The following is a 15,896-nucleotide window of genomic DNA, read 5'->3' as shown; positions in this document are numbered from 1 at the left end:
CACACACGCTGACAGGCGGGGAGAAGACGGCACAGCTCCACCCAAAGACAATCGCCTGTCTCAGCACCTGAACTGCTGCGACCTTTGATCCGATCAACCAAGGCTATAGGCCCGGATGTACTATTTACGTAGGCGGTTTGGAGCTGATGTGTGAGTCATAAAGAGATTTTATCAAGATATCACCGCGATAGCAGCTTAGTTTTTATAGTGCAACACAAGTGAGACAAACTCACCAACAGACTTTAAGGATCATTGGAAAGAAATGTTTGAATTCTGATTATAAGTCATTAAATAATTACCGCATCTCAAATGTGAAAATGTTGTTTTTTTTTTTCTTAAATCAGTATAAATTTTAAACTGTTGTTCCGTGAAAAAAAAAAACATTTTTGAACAATCTTCTGACATTTTATCGACTAATTCATTCACATTTGTAATGGATATGTTTATTCAAGTCTAATGCAACGCCATGATAATGCTAATGTTCTTCTTTTGTTTACTGCATCTGCTGTTTCATTTTCAGTTCATACTCCTTTTAATCCGTAGTTATACATTTCCTATGGATGGATTATGAGGTGCATGGGCCCCCAGACACGCATGTGCACGTAAAAGGATGCACTCCTACAGTTCATAAGATCAAGATCCAAACATTTTTTTTTATTGTTAGTATTTTTTGTGTTTCTATTTACTTACTGTCTGTTTACTGGTTCTAGTCTCTTTTTGGGGTGCTTTTGTGTCTCTTACTCAATTTGCGTGTTTTACCTCTTTTTGTGTCTCGTTTTACTTCTTTTTGGTCTTCTTGCGCATTTGGCTGCTGTATTTGTACGAGTTAATGGCCAGCTAGGATCTTTTTAATGACTTTGTGATTTTCTTTCCTGTCTTTTGTGTCTTTCTTCGCATTTTGTGTTTCTCTTTGGCCATTTGTGTCTCTTTTTCTTGTTTTGTGCCTCATGTAGATCATTTTTGCACCACCATGCTATTGCTCTGGGTGATGAGCAAGAAAAACAAACAGTCTAAAAGCACTAACATCCACAAATAACCGATAACTTCTGGCTGAGGTTAAAAGTCGACCATCGTGTCGGCACTCTTGGATCTTTGTCTGCAGCCAGGTGCTTTCAAACGGGGGTTCCAGTCCAGGGGGCCTATGACTCCTGGGGCCTCTGGCAAGTGCCCATTAAGCCCGTTCAGTAAACCGGAAGCTGTTAATTTTGGCAAAAAGCTGCAATATTGCCCACAACTTGGCAGATCACAATAACTTTATTTTCATATGGAAATATCCATCAACATAATTTCTTATTAGTTAGTGTATATTATGAGTTAGTGTATATTAAAGGGCTCCGATCTAGAAAAACGTAACTTTCAGTTCAGGTCAATATGAATAGAAAGCATCTATGTTTTTCCTCTTCTTTTGGACATCGAGGGAACACATTTCATTCTGATTATGAACAGGTAAAAAAAAATTCACAGCTATCTAAAATGTAAAAAAAACAAAACAAGTTATGACATCAAAACTCATCTTTGATCTGAAAATCAGGCTGGTCCTCTGGTTTGAAGTCTTTGTTGGGACTTCCGTCCTTGTTAAGTAGGCGTGATGCTGTGTAACCCACGATGGGATACTTGGCTTTGTACGTGCCTTCAAATATACTATCCAGAGACTTCAGCTGGTCTTCATTGAGGCCCGTCTGTGCATGCAAAGATGGAAAACAGAAACTTTGATTAACACTTGAGTTATTCTTTTTTCAGTGTTAAATATGTTCATGGGGGAGTTCTTATCTGAATCATCTGTTTTGTAGATTACAAAGCCCTCAGACGCAATTATTTCATGTTGTGCTAACTAAGTAGGATGACTTGCCGCTTGCATTGACCTTGAACTTATGAAGTCAGCAAAAGTACATTTTTGTGGCCAAAGAAGAAATGGAGGCACATCTACATGGTGCTTTTAACCAAAGTCCTTCAACACGTGCAGCTGAGCTATTAAATATCCATAAGTCCTGACACACATTTAGTTTTGCTAATGAATCTGTGATTTTAAGTCAACAGAAAGCAAAGCAACTTTGCAGAATCCATTTTAAACAAATTAGTTCCTATTCTTTTTCTATATCTTTTTCTATATATAGAAGACAGGGTAAAACCACTTCCGTGTTTGTTGGTTAAATATGAAGCTAGAGCTGTGAGATCTTTAGCTGACCTTAGCATAAAGACCTGAAACACGGAGAAACAGCTAGCCTGACTGTGTCCAAAGGTTAAACGTTCGGCCTCACAGCACCTCTTAAGGCTCACTAATTAACATGTTGTTTCTCTTTTGACACAGAGGCAAATGGTGTAAAAAAAAAAGCACATTGTGGTTTTACAGACACTTAATGTGCTGAACCTATTTTTCATTCGTTTTTTTAGTATCCAACCCATTTGATTACACGAGGATTAGGAACATTGGGAACACATCTGAATATAGAGCAGCCCAGTACAACGCCACATTTAGCCGTGACCTCAATAACATATCATTGAATATATAAATTAGACCAAAAAACTTAAAAATTATGAGCTTAATAAAGATTCATTAATAAAGACTGTGTTTCACTGTAGCTAAACATAATACCGTTTTGCACCCGGCTCTCTGGTGTAATTTGTGGTTGCTTCCCGCCCGTGAGTGTCCACCAAAAAAATTGAATCCACACAACTTTATGGATCATGTAGACTCAGGACTAAAGTTAATCTTCTGGATTTTCACAGTAAACTCACAGTATCTGATGTCAGGTCTGCAGGGTCCAGAGACATCTTGGCCACAGCTCGAGTGGAGTCTTTGCCAACCAGAGCATTGTATGGTGCATCTTTACCATAAAACTCTACAAAGGGTAAACGGAAACATGACGGTATATGAAACAAGTCGAGTACTCTGAAGAGGAGCTGAAAAAAATAATTGGAAACTCTTAAGGATAACTTGGATCATTTTTCAGTTTTATTGTCCACTATTGAATCTTCTCAACTCATTTGGTTACTTTTCAGGCTGCAGTCTCGGTTAGCTTTTTTGTCTGTAAAAAGGTCTGTGGCACGTCTGATTGACATATGGTCGGCATATTTCCTCACAACGGGTGAACCTTGCATGTCCACGTGTTTTGAAGATTCACAGTTTGGACAATATGTATGTCGACCACAGGTTTTGGAATGAAAAAACATTGTGTGTCTGGCTGAAGTGTTTTTAGACGTTTATGGACAACACTAGAGGTCACAGGAAAAGATGAACCAGAGAATCCCAGCTGACACGTGAACGGACATGAGTAGAAAATGGTTTTCGTGTGTGTATGGTGGTTGTGGACAATAAACACTTTCATATCCGAATATCATCAGACTGAGTGACAGTTGAGGAAGAACTACTCAGCATCCTTTAGTAAAGTAAAAGTACCAACACAACAAATACAAAAATATTTTAAAACCACGTCAGTGTCGATGACGGATGGAAATATTTATGTAAGATAAAAGTACCTGAAATTGTATCCTATAATAATTTGCGTCACAACTTTAATCACGACACTTCCATTTTAAACCGAGGTGAGTTCAAGGATGAGTTTTAATTTACCTTTTCCTTTGGAGACATCAAACACCGCTCCTTTCACTGCCATGTAAATGGGCTGTCCCTCCTGAACCAGGGGGTGGAACAACAGAAAACAGATTAGTAGTGAACACACGGCTGCACATGTTTGGAAGCAGTGCTTGATATTAACTTTTGACACTTTTGACACTTTGGAACACCGCTGTGGCAGTGGTGTTCTAAAATTACTTCCCAGTCAGCATTTTCAATGGCCAATATTTTGTTGTTGGGAAAGGACATTTTATTTAGGTTGACTATGGAAAGGCTATATCTTGCTTGAACTAGACTAAATAACAGTGATGGGACAAATGCAGTGATAAGGTTGTGTGAAAAGCTCCTTTTATGAAAATATGGTCTATTAAGTCAAGGACACACTTTCTTATTGCATACAGTAAAAATGGTTTAGAGGTGTAGGAAATTAATTAAATAGATATTAACTAAACTATATATAACTCAACACCTTGTAATCGGTGCATTAGGTAACATGGTTTTCTTTGCTGAATCATATACCATGGGAAAATACTGTTTTTTGACTTTCTTTTTCCTTTTTGGAGTGTTTGTATCATTGCAGAGTGACAGCACGATCTGTTAGTGACTTCCTTGTTTACAGTGTCACGTTGTTCTCGGTCACCAGCCCGGAAGCGTAGGGCTTCACGAATGGGCCAATGAGCGGACACTGTTTGCAGATAGTGCTCAATGGGAGCTGTAGTGTCCTGGTGTCATACCATTACTAGTTTGTTATTCTAGGTGGGGTTTTTTTGTGAAGACTATGAGTACAAAAACATATAAAATTTTAATCCGACAAAATGACTAGTGGGCGTGACACCATTACACAGCATTGCTGAAATATACCCGAATTTAGTGTTAATGTAGAAAAACAGGTCCTGGATAAATGAAGTTTACCTCGCTGCCGTCGTATCTCTTAAGCTCTTCCTCAGTGAACAGTCGGACAGGTTTGCTTGCTGCTTTATATTTTAATTTCACCTCGTCGGATAAAGTCGTAGCAAGCACAATAAATAAGAGCCAAATGTGTGCTGTTGCCATGGTACGATTGTTGTTTGTCCAAGTTCTCTGCGGGAACTCTTTCTAGTTACGCCTTCTTCGTCTTTTGCGAATTTTGGCAGCGTAGACACAACTATGCGCATTACTGCCCCCCACAGGTTAGAAGGTGGTTAGTTCAATGAGATTTCATATTTTTGTACATATTCCTGTATAGTTTCCTCCAGTGGTTCCCAGCTTAGGGGTCAAACCTTTCTAAATCGTCACCAGATAAACCTCAGGGGTCCTTGGAAGACTAATGATACAAATCTGTTTACTGTCTGGACATTTCTCCTATTTTTGCTGTTTACTGTGATTTGGTTGATATTTTTTGTCTTGTTGGAAAATAAACTGCAATTTAAATGAAACCATCTGAGAAGTTAAAAGGGGAAATATCCATTTGCTGGGAAGACTAGACATCTGAAACATAACAAGGGGCTCCACCAATGTACCTAATTCATTGTTGGTTCATTATAGGGGGCAAAGGTTGGAAGTGGCTGTTTTAATCTTTAACAACATTCTGTTTTTTAATATATATAGTGGCGTAATAAGTCAAATCTACTTTTTTCTGCTGAAATAGTGAAGTGCAAGTAAAAAGGTCTGTACTACAATATTTACTTACTTACTTTCCATCATTTGAATTTCTCACATAATCGTTTTGGCTTAATGAGAAATTACATAAAGTGCTTTGATTCAAATTCTGTACTTAATTTAAAGTTTTTAGGTACTTCAGTGTTTTCTTTAAAACTGAGAGAATATTGTACTTTTTGTTAATTTCCACTAGTTATTAAAGACCCATAGATGCTAGTTAAATTTTTGCATATAAATTAAATGAAGTTTAGAAATGTTATAATATAAACCATTCAACAATAAATTCAAGTAGAACAGTAAAATACTGCTTACGATGCAATTTTTTTCTGCATGAAAGCAGGGAGTGCTTTATTTTGGTCTGTTTGATGTCATCATCAAAATAATATATACTTTCTAATAAATAATAGCCCATATTAAATAGGCTTAAATTAAGCCTAGTTGCATGACTTCACATTTCAATTCACTTTTAAGACCAGTTTGTTTACCATCAAACACTAGAAGGCAGCACAAGGTAAGAAGCTAAGGAAAGGGGGGAGGAAACAAGGAAACCGCGCCAAGGTTTGTATCGCGGCCCGAAGGCGCCTCTTTAGGGGACGGGCTTACACCTGCAGCCACGAACCGCTGAGCGCGTCTCCGGTGCTGGAAAACTGTGGCGATAGCACGAGTCAGGGTGGATTTTATTTAGGTGAAAATGCATCTCTTACTTATTCTGAGAATTGTTCAGACTTTGAACGAATAGACCTCCACCTAAAGCCCGTTTTAGCGAGTTGACGACGCGCAGAGGAATGTTGGGAAAAGAAGACTCCAGGTACCGGGAGGTAGGAAAAGGTCCCGGCTTCCTTTCTGTTTGATGCTGTTATTATTGATCCGACAACTAGGGTTTGTTCCTCAAACACGTGAAGCGTTCACAGACAGAACGTCCAGCTTCCTCGACATCATGTGACAGGACAGCTGACAGCAGAGACAGCAGAGACAGCAGGGGGACCTCCCCCCCCCTTTTTTTTTAGTGACCTAGAAAGTAGAAGTACATAGACGCAAAGAAAGTGCAATGAATTGGCTTAATTCAGTAATATTACTCAATCAAAAATTAACTTAAAGCAAAAATTGCAAGTTAATAACACACATGTTCATCCAGTCCAGGTTTTATGCAACTTTAAACGGTAAGAAAATTACCCCTAATGTAATACAAATTTAAAAGAAGAGCGCAAACGATTGTCCTACAAACTATTAAATGTATATACTTATAGTGTTAGTTGGTATATAAAGATACTTATGATGTAATAGTTACAGTAGCAGTTAAAATGCTAATTTAATATTTGAAGAACTCCTGCTTTGTTTCCTTTTATTTAGCCAGAATAAAAGAATTTAATGTTTCATATTCTAGAACGCATAAAACCAACATACATAAAGACAGATACATTATTCCTGAAACTTACTTTCATTGTGGTATTTAATGAAGGATGTATTTCCTACTGAAGTTTTTTTTGGATGTTATTGAATTATGTAATTACAAAACCTATTACAGTTATTTTTATTATATTTGAAATAACTGATTTTTATTTAACATCATAGATGGATAAAAAGAGAAGTAATGTTTGAAAACGTGTTAAGCACAATAACTCATGTTGTGATATTTTGTATTTGCTTTTTACTTCTAGAATGAGGTTTTAATAATCCACTGTTACAGTTTAAACCAGGAAACATTATCATACACTGAGAACATAGACCTATTATATCATTTCAAAATTAGTATTGAACCTGAGTTTATTAATGCACATTTTACTGCTTTCAATAAATTGAATCTAGACATTAATTTACTTTAATCCTCTTTCCCTGATACAACCATGTATTAAATTTAAACTTAGTTTAAATTCCCTTTTCTTAACTTCACAGTTCAACGATGATGATGGTGATGGAATCTCACAGTCTCAAGACTTTTTTGACGAAGCCCCTGAAGAACTGGAGGACGAGGAGCCGAGCGGCAGCATCACACAAGGTGATGACATGAGTTTACTGGTCAGGATTTTTATTTGTGATGGTCAGAGAGCTGCATTAGAAACCCATTCAGGTTCATGTCTGGTCTCGAATTGACCGGCCTCCTTTGCTTCGCTCTAATGATGACTGAACTCTTGACACATGAAATCATGTCCAGGGCTGGAACTGGCATTTTATTCAAGAAATAATGTTGGTTTACCTCCTACATCCTGATCCTTGCGCGATGTTGCAATTCAATTTTGTTAAGAGTGAGGTTCTGATTAAATTGCATTTTGAGCATGTGGGGTCTACACTAACTGGTCCCTCCCTCTCGCTCTGCTACCCTCTGCTATTTCTCGCCAAATTAGAAATGAGAATCCTTCAGAACGTACTCATTCTCTGGTTAGTTAGGGTGAGCCTCATTAAACTAACTTTTTAGAAGTATTTCTGCGCTTCAGTGCGCGGCAGTGCTCATCAATGAGTCTGCATCATAGAAACCCTTCGAGTACACAGATATTCCAAAAAAACACTATATACTGTAAAGTAAATTATAGGCATAGTAAAATTATTAAACCAATGGTCCTGTCTTATTTCTTATTTATTTCCGCTTTTCTTTCGCCGCAGAGGATGACGTCAGGGAAAGCAGTCCATCGAGGAGATTCAGTAAAACCTGCCTAAAGAATTTCTTCACCGTGGTGCTCATCTTCATCTACCTGCTGCTGACTGCAGTTGCAGTGTTCCTGGCCTACCAGACCATCTCCGACTTCCTGGACAAACTCAACCACCCTGTCATGTCTGTAACTTACAAAGAGGTGGACTCATTTTCACCCCCAGGTGTGGATGAATAATACATAGGTCGGGGTAATTTGAGACCACAAAAGGGTTAAGTAGGTAAATGGAATACAGTGCAGTATACAGTCCCTAAAAACAGAAAGTACACGTGTATGATGAGTAAATGTACGGCCACTGCTGCAGAGAATAGAGAAGAATTCTGTCAGTAACAAAGTACTGTACATTACCCCAAGTACTGTATGTACATAAAATTGTCAGGTACTTTTATATACGTAAGTATTTCATGCTTCTTTCTACTTGACCACATTTTAGTGGAAGATATACTACATCTAGTAAACTGTTTCAGTCACTACTAAGATTTGAAATAAAAACATACAATAAGAAAAGAAAATCGAAGCTTTTGCTCAAAAGAAGTACTTTCGTCTAACATTAACATTAATTCCTGTACTTGAGTAAAAGCCGAAAGTATAAAAAAACTATGACTCTAACTATACTATACTCTAAATGACAGTGTGCAGGTGAGCAACGCAAAATACTATAAATCCTTAGGGGGGTGTTTACAGAATACATAGAAGTGTTACATTAGCTGCAACGTTACAGTGATTCACGCGTTAATGCTTAAATTATTACAATCAGTAATACAATACACATAATTGCAACCATGAATCAGTGTGTGTTGTTTGTTTGAGCAGGTATTGCTCTGTACCCCGGTAAAGCTCAGCTGCTGAGCTGCAGACATCACTACCATGACTGCATCCCACCTTTAGTGGACCCAGGCAAGCCTCAGGAGGGGGACTGTGTGATTGATGACGTGACTTACTTTGGACCATTTACCAATCAAACACAGGTTCAGATAAAACCATTTATTTGAAGACCCTATTAAAATCTATAACTATGTATCGTTATATAGCCGTAATCCACAGCAATGTCTTTGACTAAGGTAAATCTCTACTAATGTTCTACTCTTATATCATAGAAAAGAGCTCTAGTGGTTCGCGGCCCATCTGATGTCCGAAGCAAGGAGTTGGTCTTCATGCAGTTCAGTCAAAATGAAACCGAAGAGGACTTCAGTGCCATCACGTACATGCTTTTTGCCAAGTTTAGTGACTTTACTGACAGGTACCTGCAGTGAGCACTGATCCGCCGATGTGTGACTGGTGTTATACTATAGTTGAATGGGGGGATCACAGTATTTGCACTTTTTTTTTTTTTTTTTAAATAAAGAAGCAAAGGTTAAAAAATATCCTGTTAAGATATTTGGTGTGGCAAATAATGTATATCTGCTACTAAACCTGCTGTAAGTTTAACCTGTGTTTTCTGATCCAATAGTGTGAATAAATCCGAGTTCATGAGAGACTGTGAGAGGAATTACTCCACGTGGACCTTCTCTGGAGGATTTAGAACGTGGGTCAAGATGTCTTTAGTGAAGACGTCTGGGAAAAGCAACGAAGCCGTCGAGTTTCGCCAAGAGGTATTTTTGTCCAACAACTGTGCACATTCTTACATACATGATACAATTTGACAGGAAAAGCTTAACATCACCATTTGTGTTGACTTCTTCTAGTCAGCTGTGGTGAAATTCAATGACAAAAGGCCTGACTCGGAAAAAAGCAATGAGCTTTTCTTTGCCGTCTTTGAATGGCGTGATCCTTTCATTCAAGAAATCAAACTGGTACGTTTCCTGTACATTTGAATCTCATAGGTACTAATCTGTCCATATCAGTGCATCGGAGCCTAACACAGGTTTTCTTACAGATTGTGACGGCAAATCCCTGGAACTCTGTAGCCATCCTCTGTGGGGTCTTCATGGCTCTTTTCAAAGCTGCAAATTTTGCAAAACTCACTATTAAGTGGATAATAAAGATGCGTAAGAGACATTTAAGAAATAAAGCACGAGAATTGAACCAAATCAACTGAGACACTGCGGAATTATGCACAACACAGTCTGTTAAATATCTAAGTAACGGATCTAAGTAACCTGTTTTTACATGATTTTGTGTTACATTTTAAACGCATAAGTCTTTTTGATAAAGCTTTGCCTCCAACAGTTTTGTGTTATTTTAAAGAAATAAGTATTTCATAAACATCTATTTAAAACATAATGATGCAAACAATGGCAGATGTCTGCATATTTTTGTAAACTTAAAAGTTTATGCATCCAAGGTCACTGTGCAAAATCCCAGAAAAATGTGAACTGTGGTTAAATTTTTCAAGATTTTTCGTTATTTCATATGTAGATAGTTTTATTTTAAGGTTTATCTTCCATCATAGTGTTTCACTCTTACTTTTTGTAGCACTGAAGGAAAAATATTTCCTGGATAAATTTGTGTCCAATTCTAGTTTTTTTTTTTTTTAAATAAATTTTAACATAATGTCATATAGAATGTGTGTGTGCTTGCTGTTGTTGAAATGTACTTCAATTAAGGTCTGAATTGTATTGTTTTCCAATATATTATCTTCCATGCTATGTTTTAGAAATTTGAAAAAAATAAAAGTATATTTTTTATGACTGAATATTTATTTTAAGCTGACCATTTACAATTTATTATGGTGCACAAGCAAAAAAAATGAATCTGAAGTGTATACACGTCCTGTCTGATCCTATCTAATTTACATAACTTATGTCATAGATGAGTGCAAAAAGTACAATAAGTACATTTGCTCAAATGCTTTACTTAAGTTCAATTTTGAGGTACCTGTACTTGACTTGAGTAATTCCATTTTATTTTGCCATATACTTCACTACATTTCAGAGGGAAATATGGAACTTGTTTTTACCCCATTACATTTATTTTACAGTCAGTATTCAAAGCAAGGTTTGACAATATTTGAAGTATTTGACAAATATTTAGGCTTTTAAAATACCAAGCCAGTGTGCAACAAGTGTGTCTTTGCAACCCAATGTTACAGGTCTTATGTGTAATTGATTATAATCAGTTTATTTCGCCTCTACCCGTCTCGTGTTATGATCTACTTTTGAGGAAAAAGGTATGATGAATAACTTTTCATAAAAATGGCACGTCAAAGTACAAAACAATTTTAACAGAATGGCGCACAACCCCTTTTTAAACCTTTCCACTCATTTGTCTCTCAATGGCGCAGACGCAATTACGTTTAGAAGCTCAGCCAATCCTGTGCGAGCAACAGCGCAGTATCATTTGCATGGGACGCTCATAATTACACCATCGTCACGCCACAGCATCGTTCATCGATTGATAAATCCAGAAAGTTTGACATTCCTGATCCAGTTAAAGTGGCGAAAAAAAGGCCATCACCAAGAGCGGGAAGAAGAAGAAGAGGAAGATCAGGAAGGAGCGCTACGCCATCTACGTTTACAAAGTGCTGCAGCAAGTCCACCCAGACTCAAAGGCTTTTAAGAGCCACTTCCTTCCTGAAAAGAGCAAACGATTCTTGTCTGACTGATAAGCTTTGAAATGATTTTTTACACCATCTTTATTCTCTGTTTTGACTTTAACTTTGAGTCCTCAAGTTAAATCTCCATCCAGGAATAGGCCTGTGGTTAGTTCCTCATGCAATAGAAAGTAAACAAGTAAAGCGACACCTTGTGGTTTGTACAAGTGAGAGCAGCCTGCAAACACTTCACTGGAGCCCTAACGAAGTACCAATAACTGCAGGCGTCATTAGTCACACGATTCCTTCCGTTCGATACAATCTGATATAATGTCACGAAGGCTCATTTCCAGTAAAACTGTTCTTATCCTCTGACATCAGCAGTAGGTCTCTACTGACAGACATGTTCCACCTTAGGTTTGATAATTAACAACTTTTAATTTAATGTGGTTCCTGAATTTGGTTTTGGAAGCATCCAAATACACCAGAGAGAAGACCAGAATAGATTAAGCAGCAACATAGTTTGAGCAAACAGAGGACATTTCCCTGTCCTCAGAGACACAATATCTACACTTTAGTTTTGAGGAAGGGTACTTGTGCGTACTTGGAGGTTGAGTTTGTGTATTATGCAAATCGTTGAGATTTGCTGCAAACATAATGCAAAAGTACACTGTAAGCTCAGTCTGCGGATAATCTTTACAAAATAAAATAAGTATAATATAATGTTTATACAGTTTTAGAAAATATTCCTAAGCATGCAGGGTAATGAACTTATATATTATATATTTTTATCAAATTAATATATTGCAGCCACTGACTATGTGCTGTTTAAACACAGAATATGTCTGGTAACTACTAACCTGTAAATGACAAGTAAATAAGAGTCATAGTAACATAATAGGATATTAAAATAAATTGATTTACTAAAAATACACTTTTTTGACTAAATGGCTAAAAGACCTCCATTCATTTCATTAAGTGTTCTACTTTATTGGGATTTTATCAAAAGTGTTTTACAAAATTGCTTCACACACAAACTGAATAGTATATTCTTAGTTAAACACAACATAATATAGTCTCCTTTCTGTAGCTATAACCGAGACTACATTTCTATGTGTTTCATGTTGTTGCCCAAGTCCATCATGAGTTGCTATTGGCTACATCATGTCCCCCGATGTCCAAATGTCTCGAAGTAGTCTGCACCGAAACAGCACTGTACAGGCCTTTTCCAATGAGGTCCTTTGTTTCATTTAACTAGTTGGCTCGTTTTTCATTGTGGTGCTGGCCTGATTGTTGCACATGGATGTTGGGACGGGTAGACATTATAACCCTGATCCAAAAGAACCTTGAACCCAACAGCAGTAGTTTAAATGGTCACTCTAGTGTCTGAAAAGAGCTTTTTTGCTCAACAGTAGTTATTCCCACTCCAACTTAATACATTTGTGCCATGTGAGCAGTGTAAATTTTACACACAAACCGCCATAGGTTTAAAAATAGTATTATTATAATATTTTTACTATAAGTGTTTAGTCACTGGGTAACTGTAAATCAAAGTGAGTTCAATTATTATTCAGAAATGTGCTATTGAGAAGAGTGAGAAATGTTTTGCATATTTGCATGAAATCAAATGACTTTCAGGATTTTTCTACATGTGCATGTGATTCATTCAGAGCATTCGTTCTACATATTGCCGCAGAATTCTGACTGGTCTAAACAAATGAACAAACACTACACACTATAAAATATCATACACACGTGCAATGTGTTCCGGCTGCAGAAAAGAGTTACAGTTTATTTTCAGCACAAATCGTTTTCAGTCGTGAGATGAAATCTGGCCCAACTGCGCCATGAGCCTCTGCCAACACCAGTGTGTTTGCTGATCAAATCAAATCAAAAGTTTGTGACAAAATGAGCATCAGCACATGGTTATTTTTATTTTGAGCGAATAAAAAAACATGTGAGGCAATAGGGAAACCGATTTTGTTTGGGCTGTGGGTGACTTTAAACCATTTAAAGAGAGAAATGAGTAGGAAAAGCCGCTGAAGACAGCTGGCTGTGACGGTGAATATGTGAACTTTGGAGGCTCCACAAATCAAACGCACAGCGCAACAGGTCGTTATTTGGCTTCAATACGGGGAGAAACGTGTCCGTTATCGGCTCACGCCGGAATCAGCCTTCAGCGCTTCTGCCACGGGGATTTTTTTGAGTTTTATCGGTGCAGAGAAAACACAAGTGTCCCGGTGTTCGGAGCGCACAGAGAAGCACCGATCAGGCTGAGTCTCCACGGTTCTCATGATGTGTTTAAGTGCAGCTGCTAGTCAACTTATTCCCATTGATTCTCATCGTCCTGAGAGAAACACCGCAACAACTACGATGGCAGAAGTCGCCCCAGCTGCAGCCCCAGCCGCCGCGCCGGCCAAAGCCGCCAAGAAGAAGACCGCCAAGCCCAAGAAGGCCGGTCCCAGCGTCGGGGAGCTCATCGTCAAAGCCGTGGCCGCATCCAAGGAGAGAAACGGCGTGTCTACGGCCGCCCTCAAGAAGGCTTTAGCCGCCGGAGGCTACGACGTGGAGAAGAACAAGGCCCGTGTGAAGACCGCCATCAAGACCCTGGTCACTAAGAGCGTTCTGGTCCAGACTAAGGGGACCGGGGCATCGGGATCTTTCAAAATCAACAAGAAGACTGAGACAAAACCCAAGAAGCCAGTGAAGAAGCCTGCAGCTGCCGCTAAGGCTAAGAAGCCCGCTGCAAAGAAACCGGCAGCGGCCAAGAAGCCCAAGGCAGCAGCCAAGAAGCCGGCAGCTGCCAAGAAGTCCCCGAAGAAGGTGAAGAAACCAGCGGTGGCAAAGAAAGCAGCCAAGAGCCCAAAGAAGGCCGCTAAGAGCCCGAAGAAGGTGGTGAAGAAGGCTCCAGCAGCGAAGAAAACCCCTACAAAGAAGGCTGCAAAGCCCAAAGCCAAGAAGGCGGCTCCCAAAAAGAAGTAAACGGCCCCATCTTATTAACACAAAGGCTCTTTTAAGAGCCACCCACGTTTTCCCTAAAGCGCAGCTTCCACTACACTTCACTACATGATATTTATGAGCATTTATTTAACATTTTATTAAAGGGAAAATATTTTATTAGTAAAGGGAGCGCTCGTTTTCTAGAACAGATATTATGGTTATAAAATCCTACTGACCATAGTGTGAGGTTGGTTGTTACATTCAAAATTAATGAGGTGGCCAGTTTCAACCTGAACTGAAGACATTATAATTTCCCCAAATTTATTAAATAGTTATTATAACTCCTGTATTGGTTCGTATAAAATGTTCAAATGGCCATAAAGTTATGCCTGATCAGTTGTATGAAGCTAGAAGTAGAAACATGTTTTGCTCACAACATACTTTGTTCCGATTGCACTTTATTTGGTACAGTTTGCTTTAAATGAGCTTCATACATTAATACCATTTTCCGCACGTTGCTACTTAGTAATTCACTTGAGGCTGTTTACAATTGTATTACATCAGTAAGTACAAATATTGTAAAGGAACTGGAGCTCTTTAATCAGGAGTGAGTGGCTCTTAAAAGAGCCTTTGTGGGGATTGCTTGAAGTGTCAAGCCTCCGGATTTATTTGGCTTTTGCAGGCTTCTCGGTCTTCTTGGGCAGCAGCACCGCCTGGATGTTGGGCAGCACGCCGCCCTGAGCGATGGTCACTCCGCCCAGCAGCTTGTTGAGCTCCTCGTCGTTGCGCACAGCCAGCTGCAGGTGACGGGGGATGATCCTGGTCTTCTTGTTGTCGCGGGCTGCGTTTCCAGCCAGCTCCAGGATCTCGGCGGTCAGGTACTCCAGCACAGCCGCCAGGTAGACGGGGGCACCGGCACCAACACGCTGAGCATAGTTGCCTTTACGTAGCAGCCTGTGCACACGGCCAACTGGGAACTGGAGCCCAGCACGAGAAGATCGAGTCTTCGCCTTTGCGCGGGCCTTTCCGCCAGATTTGCCTCTTCCACTCATTGTTTTGCAGAGAAGCTGTGCTGAGGTTACTCTCAAAATGAACAGCTCACTCAGTGTAACGCTCCTATTATATATCCGGGGAGAGCGGGGCACGGCTCCTGTCACACCAACCAGAAAAAGGCTTCCAGCCGCGCATTAGAGGGCGGTCCGCTCTAGATTTTGGCGGACAGTTTGAAAAGACTTTACCCCAATAAACAGTAGAGAATCAGGCGGGGACTCGTTAAGCTCTGAGAGGCGACGCTCACCAATCAGGAGCCGGTGCTCTAAAGCGTCGTCTCTGTTCCACATCCGGTCCCACAGTTTAAGAGCAGCGAGCCTCCGCTCTGCACTGTTATTTTCTTGAATCTTGGGATCAAAGAAGAAATGGCAAGAACCAAGCAGACTGCACGCAAGTCTACAGGAGGCAAAGCTCCTCGGAAGCAGCTGGCAACCAAAGCTGCGCGTAAGAGCGCCCCGGCTACCGGCGGGGTGAAGAAGCCCCATCGTTACAGACCCGGTACCGTGGCGCTAAGAGAGATTCGCCGCTACCAGAAGTCCACCGAGCTCCTAATTCGCAAACTACCCTTCCAGCGCCT

At 39.5% G+C, this 15,896-nt stretch overlaps 5 protein-coding genes across 6 annotated transcripts in view; 3 read left to right on the top strand and 2 right to left on the bottom strand.

Moving 5' to 3' along the window:
• Positions 1 to 189: 189 nt before the first annotated feature.
• On the bottom strand, positions 190 to 4,774 carry nenf (neudesin neurotrophic factor). Its single transcript, XM_067479761.1, has 4 exons — positions 4,487 to 4,774; positions 3,572 to 3,632; positions 2,737 to 2,840; positions 190 to 1,679 (listed from the first exon to the last, which is right to left on the bottom strand). The coding sequence occupies exons 1-4, from the start codon at positions 4,625 to 4,627 to the stop codon at positions 1,503 to 1,505; spliced, it is 483 nt and encodes a 160-aa protein (XP_067335862.1). The 5' UTR covers positions 4,628 to 4,774; the 3' UTR covers positions 190 to 1,502.
• Positions 4,775 to 5,551: 777 nt separating this feature from the next.
• Positions 5,552 to 10,484, top strand: pacc1 (proton activated chloride channel 1). 2 transcript variants are annotated; one of them, XM_067479758.1, is made up of 8 exons: positions 5,552 to 6,030; positions 7,106 to 7,208; positions 7,811 to 8,020; positions 8,671 to 8,825; positions 8,955 to 9,058; positions 9,308 to 9,449; positions 9,543 to 9,650; positions 9,734 to 10,484. In XM_067479758.1, the coding sequence occupies exons 1-8, from the start codon at positions 5,998 to 6,000 to the stop codon at positions 9,893 to 9,895; spliced, it is 1,017 nt and encodes a 338-aa protein (XP_067335859.1). In that variant the 5' UTR covers positions 5,552 to 5,997; the 3' UTR covers positions 9,896 to 10,484. The 2 variants fall into 2 exon arrangements, with proteins under 2 accessions (XP_067335859.1, XP_067335858.1); XM_067479757.1 differs by having other exon boundaries at positions 5,555 to 6,030; positions 8,955 to 9,097.
• Positions 10,485 to 12,332: 1,848 nt separating this feature from the next.
• On the top strand, positions 12,333 to 14,315 carry LOC137101210 (histone H1-like). Its single transcript, XM_067479312.1, has one exon. It carries the CDS (start codon positions 13,622 to 13,624, stop codon positions 14,309 to 14,311), a length of 690 nt encoding a protein of 229 aa, XP_067335413.1. The 5' UTR covers positions 12,333 to 13,621; the 3' UTR covers positions 14,312 to 14,315.
• Positions 14,316 to 14,934: 619 nt separating this feature from the next.
• On the bottom strand, positions 14,935 to 15,321 carry LOC137101212 (histone H2A). Its single transcript, XM_067479315.1, has one exon. It carries the CDS (start codon positions 15,319 to 15,321, stop codon positions 14,935 to 14,937), a length of 387 nt encoding a protein of 128 aa, XP_067335416.1.
• Positions 15,322 to 15,684: 363 nt separating this feature from the next.
• LOC137101211 (histone H3) overlaps positions 15,685 to 15,896 on the top strand; it is a 426-nt gene continuing 214 nt past the window's right edge. The window contains exon 1 of the mRNA XM_067479314.1: positions 15,685 to 15,896. This exon is cut by the window's right edge and continues 214 nt beyond it. Coding sequence (XP_067335415.1) covers positions 15,685 to 15,896 — 212 coding nt within the window.

Source organism: Channa argus, chromosome 16, assembly GCF_033026475.1.
Source record: "Channa argus isolate prfri chromosome 16, Channa argus male v1.0, whole genome shotgun sequence".
NCBI classification, from domain to species: domain Eukaryota; kingdom Metazoa; phylum Chordata; class Actinopteri; order Anabantiformes; family Channidae; genus Channa; species Channa argus.
This window is presented reverse-complemented; position numbering and strand designations above follow the sequence as displayed.